Source organism: Festucalex cinctus, chromosome 1 (genome assembly GCF_051991245.1).
Source record: "Festucalex cinctus isolate MCC-2025b chromosome 1, RoL_Fcin_1.0, whole genome shotgun sequence".
NCBI classification, from domain to species: Eukaryota; Metazoa; Chordata; class Actinopteri; order Syngnathiformes; family Syngnathidae; genus Festucalex; species Festucalex cinctus.
In genome coordinates, this window is record NC_135411.1 from 61,042,910 (window position 1) to 61,060,832 (window position 17,923).

A 17,923-nucleotide genomic window follows, 5' to 3' on the forward strand; every position below is an offset into this window, starting at 1 on the left:
CACCCACAATCAAACTCCGGATGACGGGGCGGCAAAACTGCCCGACCCCTGCGGGTACAGGACCCAGGGAGCGAGGGCGGGAGGGACACAGCAGAAACACCAGAACAGTCCCGCGCACCAACTGGCGGGGATGTAGGAACAACTGGAAGGGACCCCACACGGGCCACAAGGCGCAGCCCAGGGGGGCGGCCGCGGCGGGGGGCGCGGGGCACGTCCAAGGGTCCGGCCAGGTCAACATGAGCCGGTTTAACTTGCAACCCGGTGTCGGAGCCCCGAAGCGACTGGGTGTCACGGTCGGAAGCCTGGTCGGCCGCCATCCGGGAAAAGTCGAGGCCCAGCTGTACCGTGTTGACGGCTGCCCTGGACAGACAATCCGCGACCACGTCGTCCTTGCCAGCGATATGTCGGATGTCCGTGGTGTATCCAGATATGAACGACAACTGTCGCTGTTGCCGCACGGACCACGGCTCGGACAACTTCGACATGGAGAAGGCGAGCGGCATGTGATCGACGAAGACCGTGAACTCACGGCCCTCCAGGATGAAGCGGAAGAGGCGGAAGAACCTGTGGTAAAAAGTCACCATCCCGAGGAACTCCCGAAGACCCTGGGCCGTCCGGGGTCGAGGAAAAGCGGCAAAAGCTTCCACTTTTGCCGGGAGCGGGGTGGCGCCGTCCTCGTTGATGAGGTGGCCGAGGTATTGGATGGAGGGCACACCAAAGACACATTCTGTCTTAGTGCCGTAGGTCCGGATCGGTGCATCGTTGGCCGCTGAGAGGTGTGGGCCGTGAGTGCCCCCGGCAGCATCTTCAGCCGAGGCAGGCAACACGCTTCTGCGGGCGCCGGAGTCACAGAGGAACTTGAGTCTGGAGAGGGTGTCCATGATAAACAGCAGCCGGCACTCTGCGCCCCCACTCACAGCTGCAACTGAGTGGAGGCGTCGCCGTTTCCCGACGCAACAAAGGAGCAAGGGGCGCGGCCCCTCTTCGCCTTGGTTCCAAAACGTGCTTGAAAATAGCATAAGCCAGGGGCTGATCGGCCATCCACGGCAGCACGTACCTTATGAGGTGCCGTTGCGGCCGCCGGGACCGGGAAGGCGCGTGCAGAGGCCAAGACCTCGTGGTTGTGACGCTGGGTGGCCAGGAAAAAGCGGTCAGCTTCCTCCGCTAGAGCACGTGGCTCGGAGATGGTAGTGTTCGCTAGCGCCGTAGCTCTGGCCGCCGTGGAGCTCCCGAGCGCGGACACGACGTGGTAGTAGCGCGTGGAATCGTCCGTAATTCCACGGATGGCAAACTGAGCTTCAGCTTGTACAAACCACGTCGCCGCGGCCGACTCCCAAAACTCCGGTAACTTGAGACCAGCGGAGTTCGCCATGTCGCTCAATTCGATCAAATTCTCAGCCTCGGAAACGTCAACGAGGCGGATGTCGGGGTCACCAATGTAGCGAGCAGTGACGGGAGTCGGAGGCAGAGTGTTGAAGTCCGGAGCCAAAGACCGGCGGTTTATTGATATCAGCTTCTCATCGTTTAACAGCAACAACAACTCACTCTGCGCGAGGCTCACAGACCTACCAACATTTTGTTCTTTTATCCTTTCATCCTTTCATCCTTTCATCCCAACAAACTCCCCCTTCGTCCCAACGTTCCGTGGGTGAATTATGTTCTAATCACTACAGATGGATATAAATGGGTAAACTTTGTGTGGAAAGTCATGGACATAAACTAGTATAGAATGAGCTGGGGACAGTGTAGATAAGTAGAAATAGGTAGGGCGAGCAATCCATCTTGCCTGAGATTAGAACACAAATCCATTTCTGTTTGTCCAATCCTCACATGCTTTTCAGGGGCGGCCCCAGGGACTAGTAAAGAGTAAGTGGGGTGAATTTGAAGTCCCTATGAGCGTTCTAACCAGATATGCATGGGGATGCAATTACAGGCAATGCGTTTTTCCCAGCTTGCCTGATAATGCACCCCATAAATGCATTTCTGTTTCTCCAATCCTCACATGCTTTTCAGGGGCGGCCCGGGGGACTAGTAAGAGTAAGTGTGGTGAATTCGAAGTCTCTATGAGCATCCTAACCAGATATGCATGGGGATGCAATTACAGGTAGGGGTGTGAATTGCCTAGTACCTGACGATTCGATTCGTATCACGATTCACATTCGATACCGATTAATCCCGATACGAATTTATAAGTCGATTGTTGAGATTTTTTTTCATTCAAATCTAGAAAATACTAATCAGTAAGCTTGTAGAGTGTGAAGATTTATATGAAAATGTATTATTTATTTATCTGAAATTTCAGTCTTATAGAGGTTGTAATCTGTTTCATGTTTGAACAGCATTAAAATAAAATATTAAGGCTTAATGTTCCGTTCATATAACATTCTTCCATGCTCAAGGTGTGAATCCTAAAAAAAATTTAAAAAAATAAAAAATAAAAATAAATCGATTCTGCCGATTATTGAATCGCTTCGAGAATCGCGCGATGTAGTATCGCGATATATCGCCGAATCGATTTTTTTTAACACCCCTAATTACAGGCAATGCGTTTTTCTCAGCTTGCCTGATATTGCCCCCCGCCCAAATCCATTTCTGTTTCTCCAATCCTCACAAGCATTTTCAGTGGCGGCCCAGGGAACTAGTAAGAGTAAGTGGGGTGAATTTGAAGTCCCTATGAACATTCTAACCAGATATGCATGGGGATGAAATTACAGACAATCCGTTTTTCCCAGATTGCCTGATAATGCCCCCCCCTTAAATCCATTTCTGCTTGTCCAATCCTCACATGCTTTTCAGGGGAGGCCCGGGGGACTAGTAAGAGTAAGTGTGGTGAATTTGAAGTCCCTATGAGCATCCTAACCAGATATGCATGGGGATGCAATTACAGGCAATGTGTTTTTCCCAGCTTGTCTGATAATGCATCCCCCACCCCCTTAAATCCATTTCTGTTTGTCCAATACTAATATGGTCATATTTTAAAAGCACAAGTATTGACCCTAGTAAGGATAAGGGTGAAGATGGATGGATGGATGACGTTTTAAACGGTGACATGCACGTCCTTAGAAGATGAGCAGAAAACACTTGTTTCTTGTCTTGTCCCATTTCAAAGCAATGCACTGTACTTGGGTATAAGCTTTAGACTTAGACTTGACTTTATTGATCCCTTTGGGATGGCTCCCTGTGGGAAATTTACATGTCCAGCAGCAATGAGAACAGATAATAAAATAAAAAATAATTCAATCAATCAATAAATAAGGTTATTACACCAGAGATTGAATTAATAATAATAAAAATAAAAACGTATTGTTTTCGCGACAGTTTATATTCCAAATCAAAACGCAATTGTTTCCGATCTAGTTATAAAGAATCATCTCATTAAAAGCACACATTTTATACTTAGATCCATAAGAAAAACCTTGCTCATTTCGCCGCATTAAAAGCATTAAACCTAAAAAAAAAAAAATTCAAAAAAATAATAATTAACCCCTCGCCAATGCCCAGTTCACCCCCGCTCCCATTCATTTCGTATGGCGTGTAGGCATATCACTGTCACAGGCATATAACACTGTCTCAAAAAACTACAAAATATAAATAAAATAATAAAATATACATATCGGGCCGATGAAAAATGACATCATATTTTCCCATATCGGCCGATATTATATCGGTCCGATAAATATCGTGCATCCCTTGTTATAAATCTTTAATAGAAAATATACAAGTCTCCTCCTGTAAACATCATTCAGAATATGTATTGAAGGCAAATTGTAAAATGTCTGAAGTCCATTTCCATCTAGTAGGGCTGAAAGAAATTGTGCTGGAAGAACCAACGACCGACGCTGCAAGAACAACAGACAAAAAGAAAAATACTGACGCGTACGTAGAAATGATTCAACTCCTCAATGACAAAAGCCTCTCATTAATTATGAGGGATGCGCCAAATGACAGAAGAAAAGCTTTGAAAATATTAAGGGACCCCACATTAATCAATCTGTACACTAAGCTTACTTCACTGCAGAAGGGGGGCGACGAAAGCATAATGGACTACATCATCAGAGCTGAAACCGCCATCACAGCATTGCGAAATGCAGGTGAAACGTTCGGAGATGGTTTATTATGGCACATTATGGCTGGAGGGGTGTAAACACCGTCTTTCCACAGAAACGTCCCGCTGTTTACAAAACAAACACAAAATGGCAAAATACAGGCTGGGGCCTGGGGGTTTAGGACAAAATCACCACCAAACATTAACATAAGCCCAGATGTGTAAACTGAGAAAGCATTAAAGTGTGTACATCCTGTATTATAAAAATATGTTTTCCTGAGTGAAAACAGCAGACCGGGCCTTTCACCTTCAAAAGAAACAACTATGAGAAATTAGGACTGCAGGCCTATAGCGACGCAGATTGGGCAGCCGATACTATTTCTGAGCGAAAATAGTTCCCCAGTTTCTTGGAAAACAAAGAAACAACCCACAGTTGCGCTCTCTACTTGCCCAAAATAGGTCTTTATCCAAATAAAATGAGGACATTTTTGTGAAGTGAGGACATTTTGGCCGGTCCTCACTTTGCAAGACCTCTTTTTGAAGGTCAAGACTTGGTTTTAGAGTTTAGGTTTGAATTGGGTTATGGTTGGGGTTAGGGTAAGGGTTAGGTTTAGGCAATCATTTTTGATGGTTGCGGTTAGGGTAAGGCTCTAGGAAATGCATTATGTCAATGGATGTCCTCACAAAGATATATGTACAAGGATGTGTGTGTGTGTGTGTGTGTGTGTGTGTGTGTGTGTGTGTGTGTGTGTGTGTGTGTGTGTGTGTGTGCGCGCGTCACTTCCCTTTTTAAATGCTGGAGGCTGAGGTTCCGTCGACCGCATCGCCCCCTCTCCCTCGCGCCCCCAGTCAGACTGGAACGGCTGCAAAGTCTGTTGGCTCCGCTGGGGTCGACCACACCCTTGGGACCCCCGTCCACCTCGTCCACCACGCTGCTTGTCCCGGTACCTCTTGGGGCATTTCTTGGCCCAGTGGTCCATACTGTCGCAGATGTAACAGCCTTTGTCTTGTCCAAACTGTCCTCGTCCCTGACACTTTGCCCGGCCTGTTTTGGATTGGCTAGGTTGAGTGTCCCCCATGTTAGGCTGTCGCTGAGAGCAGGTGTGGAGACAAATGGGGGTGGCAAACACCACTGGTGTAGGAGAGGAGGTCAATGATGAGTCTGTACTCGACCACAATGTTGGAAGGCCAAGAATGATGCGTGTTTTCTCTTGAGGTTCGCATATCAGCGACTTCTGTGGTTTCGGGACAGGTGGCGGTGCCATCATCGACCATGTTGGGACCTGAGGCGGAGGAAAAGGAGGTGCGCAGTTGAGGAGAGGGTCCCACGTGCCTGTAAAATAAGGGCAAAGAGAGTGACCAGCATGGTGTTCTGTGTCATTGCTTCCATTTCCTTTCCCATTGTCAACTTTCTTTTTTCCTTCCACAGTCAACTCAGACATTTGACCTTGAACATGCTTTTTCAAGCAGAATTGTGTTTCCTTTTCCCGCAAGCACAAACATTCCATATGACATTCCATTTCTTTCAGGTCCGACATTTTCACTTTTCACTTTAGTCTCTGCCCTACAATTTTCTTTCAATTCTGACACTTGTTTCAAACTTAAATACCCTCTTCTAGAAACCCAAATTCAGACATCCTAGACATTTAACCTCGCAATAGACTTTAGACCATATTTCCTCACCATGTCGTCAACTGGCCCCCCTCGGGAAGTTAAACCTCCCTACAGTTGCTTTCTCACATTAGAAGTATCCTAGTTTCCATCCAATATAAGATCAACAACTAAATAAGACACAGACGTCTCTGTGAATCACTTTGTTTAACAGGCACAAAGAAAAAAGCCCGTTGATCAACCACACACACACTGCAAAAATAGTTCACTCTTACAGTGCAGTAGTTGAATCAACCTCAAGTTGTTAATAAGCAAAGCCCCTCTCGTCTTGCTTAAAATCCTAAGACCAACTCTACGAATCTCAGGTTTCCCGGAAAAACCTTACGCTGGCCAAGACGTTGACGACAGGACTTGGTGGTCACGAATTTAGAATATATTTATATATATTCTCATTTTCCCAATTGAATTAGAACAAAATCAAATTCCAAATTCACAATATTTTGAACTAAGACAAAATTAGAAAATGCACATCTCACCGACTACTGGTGAAAATTTAGAGTTCGTTGGATAGACGTGAAGTCGACCGGATCCCACCAAGGAGTCGGTCCTCTCGTCTCTAGAATTTTTGCTGAGGTAGAGGGGAGTCTGAATTAGACCCCGGAGGCCACCCACCGACGTCCCTGAGATTCACCGACGGATCTTCAGTCATCCCACTTCTGACACCAAATTGTTGTGGAATTTTCAGCAGTTAGGCGAGATGAATAAAATAGTCTGGAAAACAGTTTGTCTTTTGGGTTTCTTTATATTTGAAGCTTCAATATACACAAGTCTAACAGAGCAGTGTACAAGATAGTGGTCTGAGAGAGTGCGAAGAAAGACGAAAGCAAGATTCTTTTAGGAATTTGGGAGGCGAAGGGTGGGTCAACTGGGCAGGAAAACATGCAGTCTCTTCCGAGCCAGCTTATCAGTGAAGGTCACTTTGTTATTCCTTCATGTACAAAGAATGAGCAGTCCATAGTGAAACAAACTCCAGGTGTCCATAATACAATACAGTACAAACTTATGTTAATACATGTTAAATAATTATTTTCCATAACAACTACAATGCAAACGCGCCGCCGAATCGCCGTCCCTCGCTTTTGGTGAGAACGCAGCATTAGGCTTAACACTAGCCTGTGGTGGGGTCTTTTTCGGTCCCATAATAGCAAAAGTACACTCAATATGGTCCAAAATGTCTATCAAACACAAACCACGTCCGCACTCAAAGAAAGGGGGTGACGAACTGGGACGCCGTGAGCGTGCGTCAGCTTCTCGTGGCCGCCACCGTGGCGCTGTTCGACCGCGTGGTTTGGTTCGTCCGCTGAAAACTAGTTCGTCAGCAGAGACTATATGCTCGCGAATTTAATGTTCTTGAGGCGAAAAGTTCGTGAGCTTAAGCGTTCGTCAGCGGAGGTTTTACTGTACAAGTAAATAAAAGTTATATTAATACATTAATAAGAAATATGGAAGTGAATACTTGCAAAGAAATAAATATAAGTAAAATAAATTGCAGGATGCAGATGCCATAAAACACTGAAAAGATAAAAGGGGTTAGGTCACAGAGTCATTCCTTCGGACATATTACCTACAGAAATGCCGTTCGGCTTTGTTGCTAATGAACTTTTGAGTTGAATAAATGCACAAAGAACTACACTATTCTTTTTTGTTTGCCTCTTAGATTTCATGATGAACTGCCACTTTTAAGTGACAAAAAAAATATTTCTGAGCACTGTTGGCGTTGTCATGACTCACAACGCCACTATTCGGCCTGAAGAACATTAGATTTGAAGACGTTGAAGAAGTATGCCCCCCCCCCAAAAAAATTGAATGCCCCCCCTCTGTAATTTCTTTCTGCAGTCTCAGTCTGCCTACAGTCCTGAGAATCCTTGATGCACTGGTTCCTGTTCTGAGAGGAATGTTAAGAAATTATGGTTTCTAGACATCTTCCAATTTTGAGTTTGAAATGTTAAAGGAGTAAAATTGAATCCATATTGGGAGTTATTTGAAAGACTGAAAGCAAATAACATGTATCATTCAATAAACAAGATTGTGCATCATTTGAAGTGTTTTATTTGATGTCCAGAAGAGATGTTTCTGCATCCATTGCTGTGGTTGTGTCAACATCGATTTGAAGATCAGGTGTCATCTCAGGGCTGCTTTAGCTCATCGGTCATTCTTTTCATTGATGCTTCAGCAGTGTCTCCAGCAGTTGTCTCCACCTTTGAGGAAGATTTTGAAACTTGAAATTATGCTATTTTAATTCAAAATAAACAAATTAACATTTGACCTAGTTACTTTTGTTAAAGTAGCTAGTGACACTGCTCACATCTTAGTGACGCAGATAGATTAGCTTGTTAGAAGGCAGAATAGCCAATATTTATATTCCAATAAGAGTAATGTTACATTGGAAAATTAAACTCGATTAGAAATTAAAACTGCAGTAAGAGAATAAAAGATACTTGCACAAATATTTGAGTACTGTGAATGATGAGTAAACTAAGAGTGTAGGTGCCATTTTTTTCTGTTTGAAAAGCATACAATGTAAAAATCCTGACATTTATCAAGAAATTGCAATATTTAAAATAAAATGAATAAATACAGAGGATAAAGGTTCAGGTTAAAATACCTGTAGCGGCTTAACGATTCACTCGCAGTAAAAACGTTTTGTTTTCATTTTATTATGATAGTTTGTTTATTTCCACGGTGCGTTCAAATACAGTCAAAACCTAGTGATAAGCAATCATTTCACTGTGAAAAATTGACTCCATCAGAAGCTCAAAGCTTATAAAATGGGGTCCAACAACCAACCACCAACACAATTTGCATTGCAACCCAATTAGGTTAATATCCACATATTTACAACTTGTAAATAAAAGATATGCCCATCATATTTACAAGAAAAGAATAATCACAAAAATTATCTAGAGACAGATATGAAAAACTATGTACATGTTACATGTGTATCAAATATAACCCTCGTAACCTCTGTTCCATGTACAAGAGAATTTCAAACGCAGAAAGAAACTAAACAGAAACTAGGCCACAAAATCATTAGATGCATTTCTCCAAAGTAAGTTATGTTTTAGTTTTCTTTTAAATATGGGAAAAGAAGAAGAATGTTTTATATCATTGTCCAGGTCATTCCACATTTGTGGACCTTTATAACATACACTAAAACGAGTACATGTTAGTTTTCTGTATTTCCCTTTTAACAGCAATCTATTTCTGGTATTTAGAGTATGAGATGAAAAGAATAAAGGAACAAGTTCACACCAACGACTATTTAGTTTGTGAACCACATTATACATTATGCATAGATTGTAAAAAAGATTGTGTTCAGGAAGCTTCAGAAGACCATATCCATGGAAGAGAGCATCTGCGCATCTACGCAGTAGTTGTCTCCGTAGGTAAACTAATGTAATTTACGAGGTCTTTTGAGTTTTTTCAAATCTTGAAATGAAAATTATGACTTCAATGTGTTCAATTTTCGTGACAATTAACATGAGATGAGCTAGCCAGCACTGAATTACAAAGCTATGAGATTGTACAATAAATCTTACTATACTTCATACTAAAACTGCTTTCTTTTTGCCCACTTTGAGGTCTCTGCATGTCAACCAACGTTTAAGCTGTTCCACACTGTGTTGGTATATTGACGCATGTTGAAATTTTCACGCCTGCGACGTCCTCTTCTTCCAAAATGACCATATGCTGGTGTCGCAACTCTGTTTGTTTGGGATTCGTGTACAAATTAATCTGTATCTCGTGATACAAATTTACACTTCTTTCTACAGGTAATTTTTTTATTTTTTTTATACTTACAATGTTTTTATTTACATACATTTTTTTTACGTACAAATGTTTTTTTTAAAGTACACTTATTTTTACGCACAATTTTTATTTTTTTATTTATTTTTTTAGTACACATTTTCTATTTTATGGGTAAAAATTTTATTTACAGGTACAATTTTCTTTACGTCCACATTTTTTTTTATTTTATTTTATTTTTTTACAGGTACACCTTTTTTTACAGGTACAAATCACGTCTTTAACAGTATACAAATTTATACTTTTTTCTACAGGAACACTTAAGGGAGCGTTAAATGGGTTAAACACAGCAAGTTAAGCCTGTAACTAGGAAGACACTCCATAATTGTGATGTATTGCTATGCAAAACACATCAACATGCTGATAAACAAAGCCACACATCAATTTGGGAATACCCCAATGACATCACACACATCCAGCCAATCAGCGTCTTGGCCACGCCCCATCAAAGAGCGTGACCTCTTTCATGTTCATTGCACTTTGTTAACTGATCTTGTGCGTACTACATGCATATATTGTACAGTTTGCAGTGACACTCAGACTCCTGACTCTGCACCTGTACACAGCCAGCAAGGGCGCACCGAGAAAAGCAAGTACATTTCAACATGGTAAGTCAAAAATATATATGCAATAATGCATGATGTTGGGGTTTCTTTTGGGAGCCAAATGTTACTATATATACATAATGTATTTTTATTTAAAATTGTATAATGTGTGTGTGTGTGTGGGGGGCTTACTATATGTACAGTATATGCGTTTCTTTCTTTCTTTCTTTCTTTTTTTTTTTTTTAAGCGAAAACCTCCCCAGTCCTTTAATTTCTTTAGAAAAGTAAATCATGTCATTGTGGAGTTCGATTGGCCTCTTTCGATTTTTATAAACATTATAATCGAAGAAAAACGGTTAATTTGTCAAACGAAGGTGTGTGCGTGCGGTAGTTGCAACGTTGTGGAAAGTACCTAGAATGCACCATGTTACTTCTCCCTTTCCGAGAGTGCTTTAAACTGTTTAATGACACCCGCGTTGGAGTTTACTGTAAAACTCATCACTAAACGAAAACAATTGTACATTGTACATTTAAAGACAAGACATGCTTCGTTTTAAATACAAACACCAAATGCTAAAGTCAATGTACCATGCTAACGGGAAATTAGCATCGACTTCCGGGAGTGATATTCCTTCAAATAACAAATATTCACACACAAATGCTGTAGGAACACATACTTACAGATATAGCAATACTCGGTCATACATTCTCCCCAATCTGTGAAAAACAAGTTGTATGGACTATATGCACAAATGACTTCCGCATTCGCCGAATGAGCGCACGCTTCAGCGGAACGCACTGTTAATGTGATGTAAAACTGTAATCCAATATCCTTAACCCACTCAAAAAGAACAGGGTCCGCTCCTTGCTATTATGTCAGAATTTTAAAACTACTAATTAGATCTCCCAGAGCCGTAATTTTGACCGCTTGAACTCTGGTAATGACCTAATTCCTTAAAATGATTACTACACGGAAATACATACAAGCCGCCTGCATAGCGAGGAAAGCTTTTTTTTTTCTTTTTTTTTTTTTTTTTAATGTAAATTATATATTATAGCTCCTCTACGGGCCCACAAAATATTTCTCGGGAGCACGTCACGGCTATTTATGCATAAGAGTCCATTATTTCATAAACCTTTTTTGTTTGTAATCACACACTCACACTCACACAAGCTTACCTCTCGTAAGCCACACATGGTCTCCAGGTGGAGAAGCGAACCCAGGCCAACCGGCACTGAAGGTAAGTGACGGTTCCACTCTTCCACCTGGAGCCCATATTTTATAAACGGTTGTGATTTAGGTTTATTTTCTACTCTTCTTGGTTCATTTTAAGTGTATACTCTATTCAATAATGGCACTATACAGCTTCCAGGAGGCCAACACGCGCATCGCAGGAACAGCCTGTATTTGTCGGGAACGCGGAAGCGTGGTGGTGGACCCAAATGCAGGAGGCGAACGAGGCAGGGAGGCAGAGGTGCGGAAAAAAGAAGTAAATTTAATCCAACAAAAACGAAAGTAGCAAACAGGGCTGGGTGGCAACGAATACAAAAATACCAGAGGGAACTATACATGAACAGACGGAAACACTGGCAACATGAACGTGGGGAAACAAGAATAATGGACCGACAAACACTGACACAAAACCCGATAACTAAATACACACACTAATTACACACGACGAGACACAGCTGGGCAAGACACAAGTGGAAGGGGTTGCTGATTGGATGGAACATGAGGATGGGCAGGAAAACACAGGTGGACATGGAAAGGCTTAATGATACTAGGAAAAAACAGGAAATCAAAACATGACAAACTAAAAACCCAACAAAAGCAAAGCAAAACCCACCCTAAATAGAACCAAAACATGACAGTATTTATTTTGTTGGCCATTATTTCAGTATATTCTTATTTCACTTTGTTTTTCATTTATTTTCAGGTTGTTGTTTCAAGTTAAGAGTTGAGTTTTAAATTATTCACAATATTATACATAATATGGCGCGAATTATATACACAAGGTGATGTCCCAGGTTAGCACAGTAAGTCCCAAGGCTTGTGAAAATAATAATAGAACAAAAACACAAGATAAAATAAATATCAGTAACGGTAAGAGAGATGTTTATTCCGTTTGAATGGATGCAACAGAATGAAAATGCAGGTGGCTTCAATTTCACGTGATATTTATTGACAAGATTATTTGTAGTTGACAAATGTAATGTAATGTAATACAGTGTTTAAGAATAAAATGTTCAATGTGAAGGGATGAGTCGGCATGAGGCTATGATTGTAGTTGTGAATAGTTGAGTTTTTTCTGTTGACATCTATAAATGTTTGTATTAATCATGATTTAAATATCAATCAAAATAATCTCGATTATTTTTTTTCTGCTAATATAAAATGTTTTTCTATATACAGTACATGCCATATGTATATTTTATACATCCTTCTAATGTCTATTTTGTTGTTTGCTCAGGATTTGAAACATCTTGAAGATACAAAGATATCTTTTGAGGATGAGAGGAGTGACTGGAGCCCATACGAGCTGCACCTGGCGCAGCTGTTCTGCTCCATGGCCTCACAGCTCGAGAGGCAGCGACGAAAGCGCCTAAATTGGAAGAAAAGAGCCGAGGAGCTTGAGGGCTGTCTGGAGACCTGGATGGAGACCATGTGGATCCAGCTGCAACTCCCCAACCAACAACACAATGACAGCGAGACCCTCGTCGGAGGCAGCTTATCGGTTAGCTCCTCACCTCCTTTCTTTGATTGGTTGAATTATGGGCAGCACGGTGTACTAGTGGTTAGGATGTCATTCATTCGGGAGCCGTTCACGTAAAAGAACCGTTCAAAAGACTGGCTCTTTTATTTATTTATTTTGCCATTTTCAAAAAAATGACATGACATGACATATGGAATAGTCCGAACAATAACATTCAATGAAGTTTTATTCTCTTATAACATAAGAAAATATAAATGTGTAGTGTACAACAGTTTACATACATTGACCAGCACGTGCACGTGTACAATGCACCAGCGATATTTTGACTGTTTAGCTGTCACATCTATCAAATCTACCTTTTAGCCACTCACTTCTACTAGGTCGTGAGTCCTTCGGCAGCTCCTCCTCTCCCCATGCCCCTTCATTCCGTCTCTCTTTTCTAACGTCTGCCATGGCGCTAAAACAGGCATGCGCAGTGAGCGGTCTCCTCTCTCTCTTTTTGTTATTTGTTTCAGAGTTTAACGACCCAATTACAAGTACAGTAAATTGTTTGATTGACACGAATACGCGAAGTTGACGCTCCCTCCAAAAGCGAACGGTCGGTGCGCGCGGTTGGCGGGGGGTAGGCATTGTAGGGGGACGAACGGCTCTCGATAAAGACTCAGTTCCCATCGTTCACGTCGACGAGCCGTTCAAAAGACTCGTTCGTGACCGACACATCACTAGAGACAAGCATGGTCTCCCAGGCGGAGAAGCGAACCCACACCAACCGGCACCGGTTGGTTTATGATAAACCTAAATCACAATTCTTTTTCCACTATTCTTGGTTCCTTTTAAGTGTATACTCTATTCAATAACGGCACTATACTGCCTCCAGGAGGCCAACACGCGCATCGCAGGAGCAGCCTGTATTAATTTTGTTGGCCATTATTTCAGTATATTCTTATTTTTTTTCACTTTGTTTTTCATTTATTTTCAGGTTGTTCTTTCAAGTTAAGAGTTGAGTTTTAAATTATTCATGATATATACATAATATGGCACGAATTATACACAAGGTGACGTCCCAGGTTAGCGCAGTAAGTCCCAAGACTTGTGAAAATAAAACTCAGTAAGGGTAAGAGAGATGTTTATTCCGTTTGAATGGATGCAACAGAATGAAAATGCAGGTGGCTTGAATTTCACATATTTATTTACAAGATCATTTGTAGTTGACAAATGTAATCGAGTGTTTAAGAATAAAATGTTCAACGTGCAGGGATGAGTCGGCATGAGGCTATGATTGTAGTTGTGAATAGTTGATTTTTTCTGTTGACATCTATACATTTTTTTTATTAATCGTGATTTCAATATCAATCAAAATAATCTCTATTACTGTTTTTCTGCCAATGTCAAATGTTTTTCTATATACAGTACATGCAGGGCCGGCCCTACATGATTTGGTACCCTAGGCGAAAATGTACATGGTAGCCCCCCCCAATCCCATAAAAAAAACACACACAAAAAAAAATTATAGATATATTATATTTAATAGCACACCACACAATAAATACCAAATTCCACAAACAAATAAAAATAAGAAAAATAACAGAAGTACAATGCAATGCAACTTTTGATTGCAATTTTTGCAAAATGACAGTATTTAAAACCTCAAAATGTTTTCACTATGTACATTAATAATTGTGTAAGATACAAAAAATAGTAAATGTATCAATATACAAACTTTGATATATCGTAAAACTTTGGCAATAAGGTGATTCACAGATAATGTGAATAGTGTGCAAAAAAACTTCACTAAATAACTTAGGAACATAACGGCAAATACTTAAAATAGTGCACGCCGGGACCTCCTTGCAGCAAAGGCATCAATTGGTGCGTCAAAGGATAGCTGCCTGGATACTTCTTGATTGATGCTGATAAGTGCCAGTCTAGTTTGCCGTTCTTGTGACATGGTAGACCTTAAATAGTTTTTATTAGTTTAAGCTTGGAAAAGCATCTCTCAGCTGATGCTACAGTCACTGATATGGTAGCAGCCACTCTGAGTGCTACCCACATGTTGGGATAGATTTCTCTAAGTTTTTTCTCCTCTAGAAAAACGAAAAGTTCCATGCTTGACATATTGGATTTTGGCCAGGTAAGAAATGACTGCATCTCTGCTAAGAGTTTGTTTTTTTTGTTTTTTTAATTTATGAGAGTACATATTGCGCAAATAAGTAGACCCCGAGAAAAAGGCTTGTTAATTCCAGGCCTAGCAGACATGTTGCTACCCATAACATTCATGGAGCTCATAGAAAATACTAGATGTAGTCGTTTTTGTTGTGGGTTGCTTTTTTTTTTTTTTTTTTTGCATTAGTTAATTTGATTAAATTGAAGATTTTGTAATCTATGCATCCTATTACAACCTTACTTTCATGTTGTGAGTCAAGTGCGTATTCTACAGAAAATATTTTGTCAATATTTTGGAAATTGTTCTTATGTTTATTGAGATATTGAACATCCATCCATCCATCCATTTTCTTGACCGCTTATTCCTCACAAGGGTCGCGGGGAGATATTGAACAAAATCTTTACATTTTTCAAAGGTGGTATACTCATATATGCTGAGCACTGTACATGATGCAGCAATAACTGATATAACTGAAATAGTCACCTGGATCTAGAAGATCGAGCTTTGTGTCACTCAAAGTACTGCTGATTGGTGCTTGACTGGCTGTTGCTTCAGCTGTACATGAAACAAAATACATCACTTCAAATAATTTTGGTGTTAAAGCAGGGAAAACAAATCCTTTTTTTCATTATGATAGAATACAATGTCAGAAATTATGGCTGTTTGTATTAAATGCACCATCCATGCACTTACATTCAGTAGCCTCTGGTGAAGATGACACTGAAGGATTGTTTACCACAGCTTCTTTTTGTGTTTGTGTTTTTTAAATTTTCTTTTTTTTCCTTTCTGCAATTTGGCGCCCCCTCCACAAGATGGCGCCCTAGGCGACCGCCTAGCTCGCCTGTAGCCTGGGCCGGCCCTGCCTCCCCCTACCTTTCATTCATTGTAATCGGCAGCAGCGGGTCAGGTTCAGGGCGCCAGGACAGCAGGTCGTGAACTCAGTCATTTATTTGAAAAAGAAGTAATAAAAAAAAGGAACTTAATAAAATATATTTACTATATAACACATTTTATGTTAGAAAACACGAGAGGGGGGGAGGGCTTTTTGTGTTTGTGTTTTTTAAATTTTATTTTTTTTCCTTTCTGCAATTTGGCGCCCCCTCCACAAGATGGCGCCCTAGGCGGCCGCCTAGCTCGCCTGGAGCCTTGGGTACATGCCATATGTATATTTTATACATTCTTCTCATGTCTATTTTGTTGTTTGCTCAGGATTTGAAACATCTTGAAGATACAAAGATATCATTTGAGGATGAGAGGAGTGACTGGAGCCCATACGAGCTGCACCTGGCGCAGCTGTTCTGCTCCATGGCCTCACAGCTCGAGAGGAGGCGAGGAAAGCGCCGAAATTGGAAGAAAAGAGCCGAGGAGCTTGAGGGCTGTCTGGAGACCTGGATGGAGACCATGTGGATCCAGCTGCAACTCCCCAACCAACAACACGATGACAGCGAGACCCTCGTCGGAGGCAGCTTATCGGTTAGCTCCTCATCTCCTTTCTTTGATTGGTTGAATTATGGGCAGCACGGTGTACTAATGGTTAGGATGTCTGCCTCACAGACTCCTTAGTATCATTTTTCTTTTGTGGTGTTTGCAAGTTGCACATGAGCTTTTCCTCTATATCAAACATCTTTACATGTTAGCTTGAGCTTCATTTAAAGGGGAACTCAAACAACTCCATTAGTCTAAACACGATATTCTGATTTATACTGCCTTTGTGGAATTTTAATTAAGCATGAATGTCCATTTGGTTTTATCTGTTGCAATTTTGCCACTAGCTGTCGACTGAAAATGACATCACAGCGCCCAAGGGCGCAGGTGGCGACCAGTTGTTTTCTGGGTTTTTGTCATGTGACGATCACAAGCTGAGCCCTTATGATGTCATTTCAAGTCGACAGCAGGCGGCAGTAAATGTGTAATAATTTTGATAGGGTTGATGAATTGTTTAATTGACAGTTGGTGTCTCTTTTATTTTCAGAGTGACGGCATGAAGACAAATGAAAAGAAAGAGCCAAGAAAAGAAGAGAAAGAAAAGAACAAGAAGGAGCGTGCCGCCAAAGAGAAGAAAGAAAGGAAGGAAGAGAAGAAGCGTGAGGCCAAAGACAAAAAAAAAAGGAAAGAGCACGAGAGGAAACTAAAGAAGGAAAAGAAGGAGCGTGAGGAGAAGGAGAAAAAAGAAAGGAAGGAACATGAGAAAAAAAGAAAAGAAGCAAAAGAAGGAGTGTGAGAAGAAAGAAAGGAAGAAGCAATAGAGGAAAGAGAAGAAAATAATACAAAATGTGTGAGAAAAAAAAAAGCTGAAGAAAAAGGTGACCTCCTGTGAGAGGGTGACCAATCCCTGTCACTGTCAATGACTTCATCCATTTGCACTTTCTATTCATTTATCTCTTTTCCTTTTTTTTTTAATTGATTTTAAATAAAATATTTCTAAAATAAACAATTTTGCAGACTGTATTTATTGATGTTTGTTTACCGAAAATAATAAAATATTAGTAACAAATAAATGCTGATATGTACGTTATGTTTTATTCAAGAATTGTTTATGTATTGCAAAGAAATGAAAAATGACTTTTTCAATAATGCAGGTGAACTATTTAGTTCAATGATATCGTGACAATTAATGGTAAATTATTCTCAATTTTTAAACAACAATACAGTACAGCTGGGAGAAAACTGCAACAAATGTAAACGTTTTGAAACCTGTTACCTGGCTTAGAACATTAATGATATATGCTATATTTTGTCATCAATGTGGACAGATGTAATTTTACTCTTTTGTGTGTCAAAAAAAATACTGCTGTTTCATCAGAAAATAGCTGCTTGTACTTTGTGTAAAGGACAGATTAGGTAAACAAAGAATATATACAGATCTACTCTATATTTCTTTCAGTACAGCCAGGTCATAAGACCTAAATGTAGAAATGGGATTAAAAAAAAAACAAAGCAAACATTGCTACAGGCCCTTCCCGTGTGATGTCACATT

At 40.8% G+C, this 17,923-nt stretch overlaps 1 protein-coding gene across 1 annotated transcript; it reads left to right on the plus strand.

Annotated features, from left to right (window-relative positions):
* Positions 1-9,998: 9,998 nt before the first annotated feature.
* On the plus strand, positions 9,999-17,300 carry LOC144003299 (uncharacterized). Its single transcript, XM_077499412.1, has 4 exons — positions 9,999-10,131; positions 12,540-12,803; positions 16,156-16,419; positions 16,919-17,300. Exons 1-4 carry the CDS (start codon positions 10,129-10,131, stop codon positions 17,165-17,167), a joined length of 780 nt encoding a protein of 259 aa, XP_077355538.1. The 5' UTR covers positions 9,999-10,128; the 3' UTR covers positions 17,168-17,300.
* The last annotated feature ends 623 nt before the right edge of the window (positions 17,301-17,923 follow it).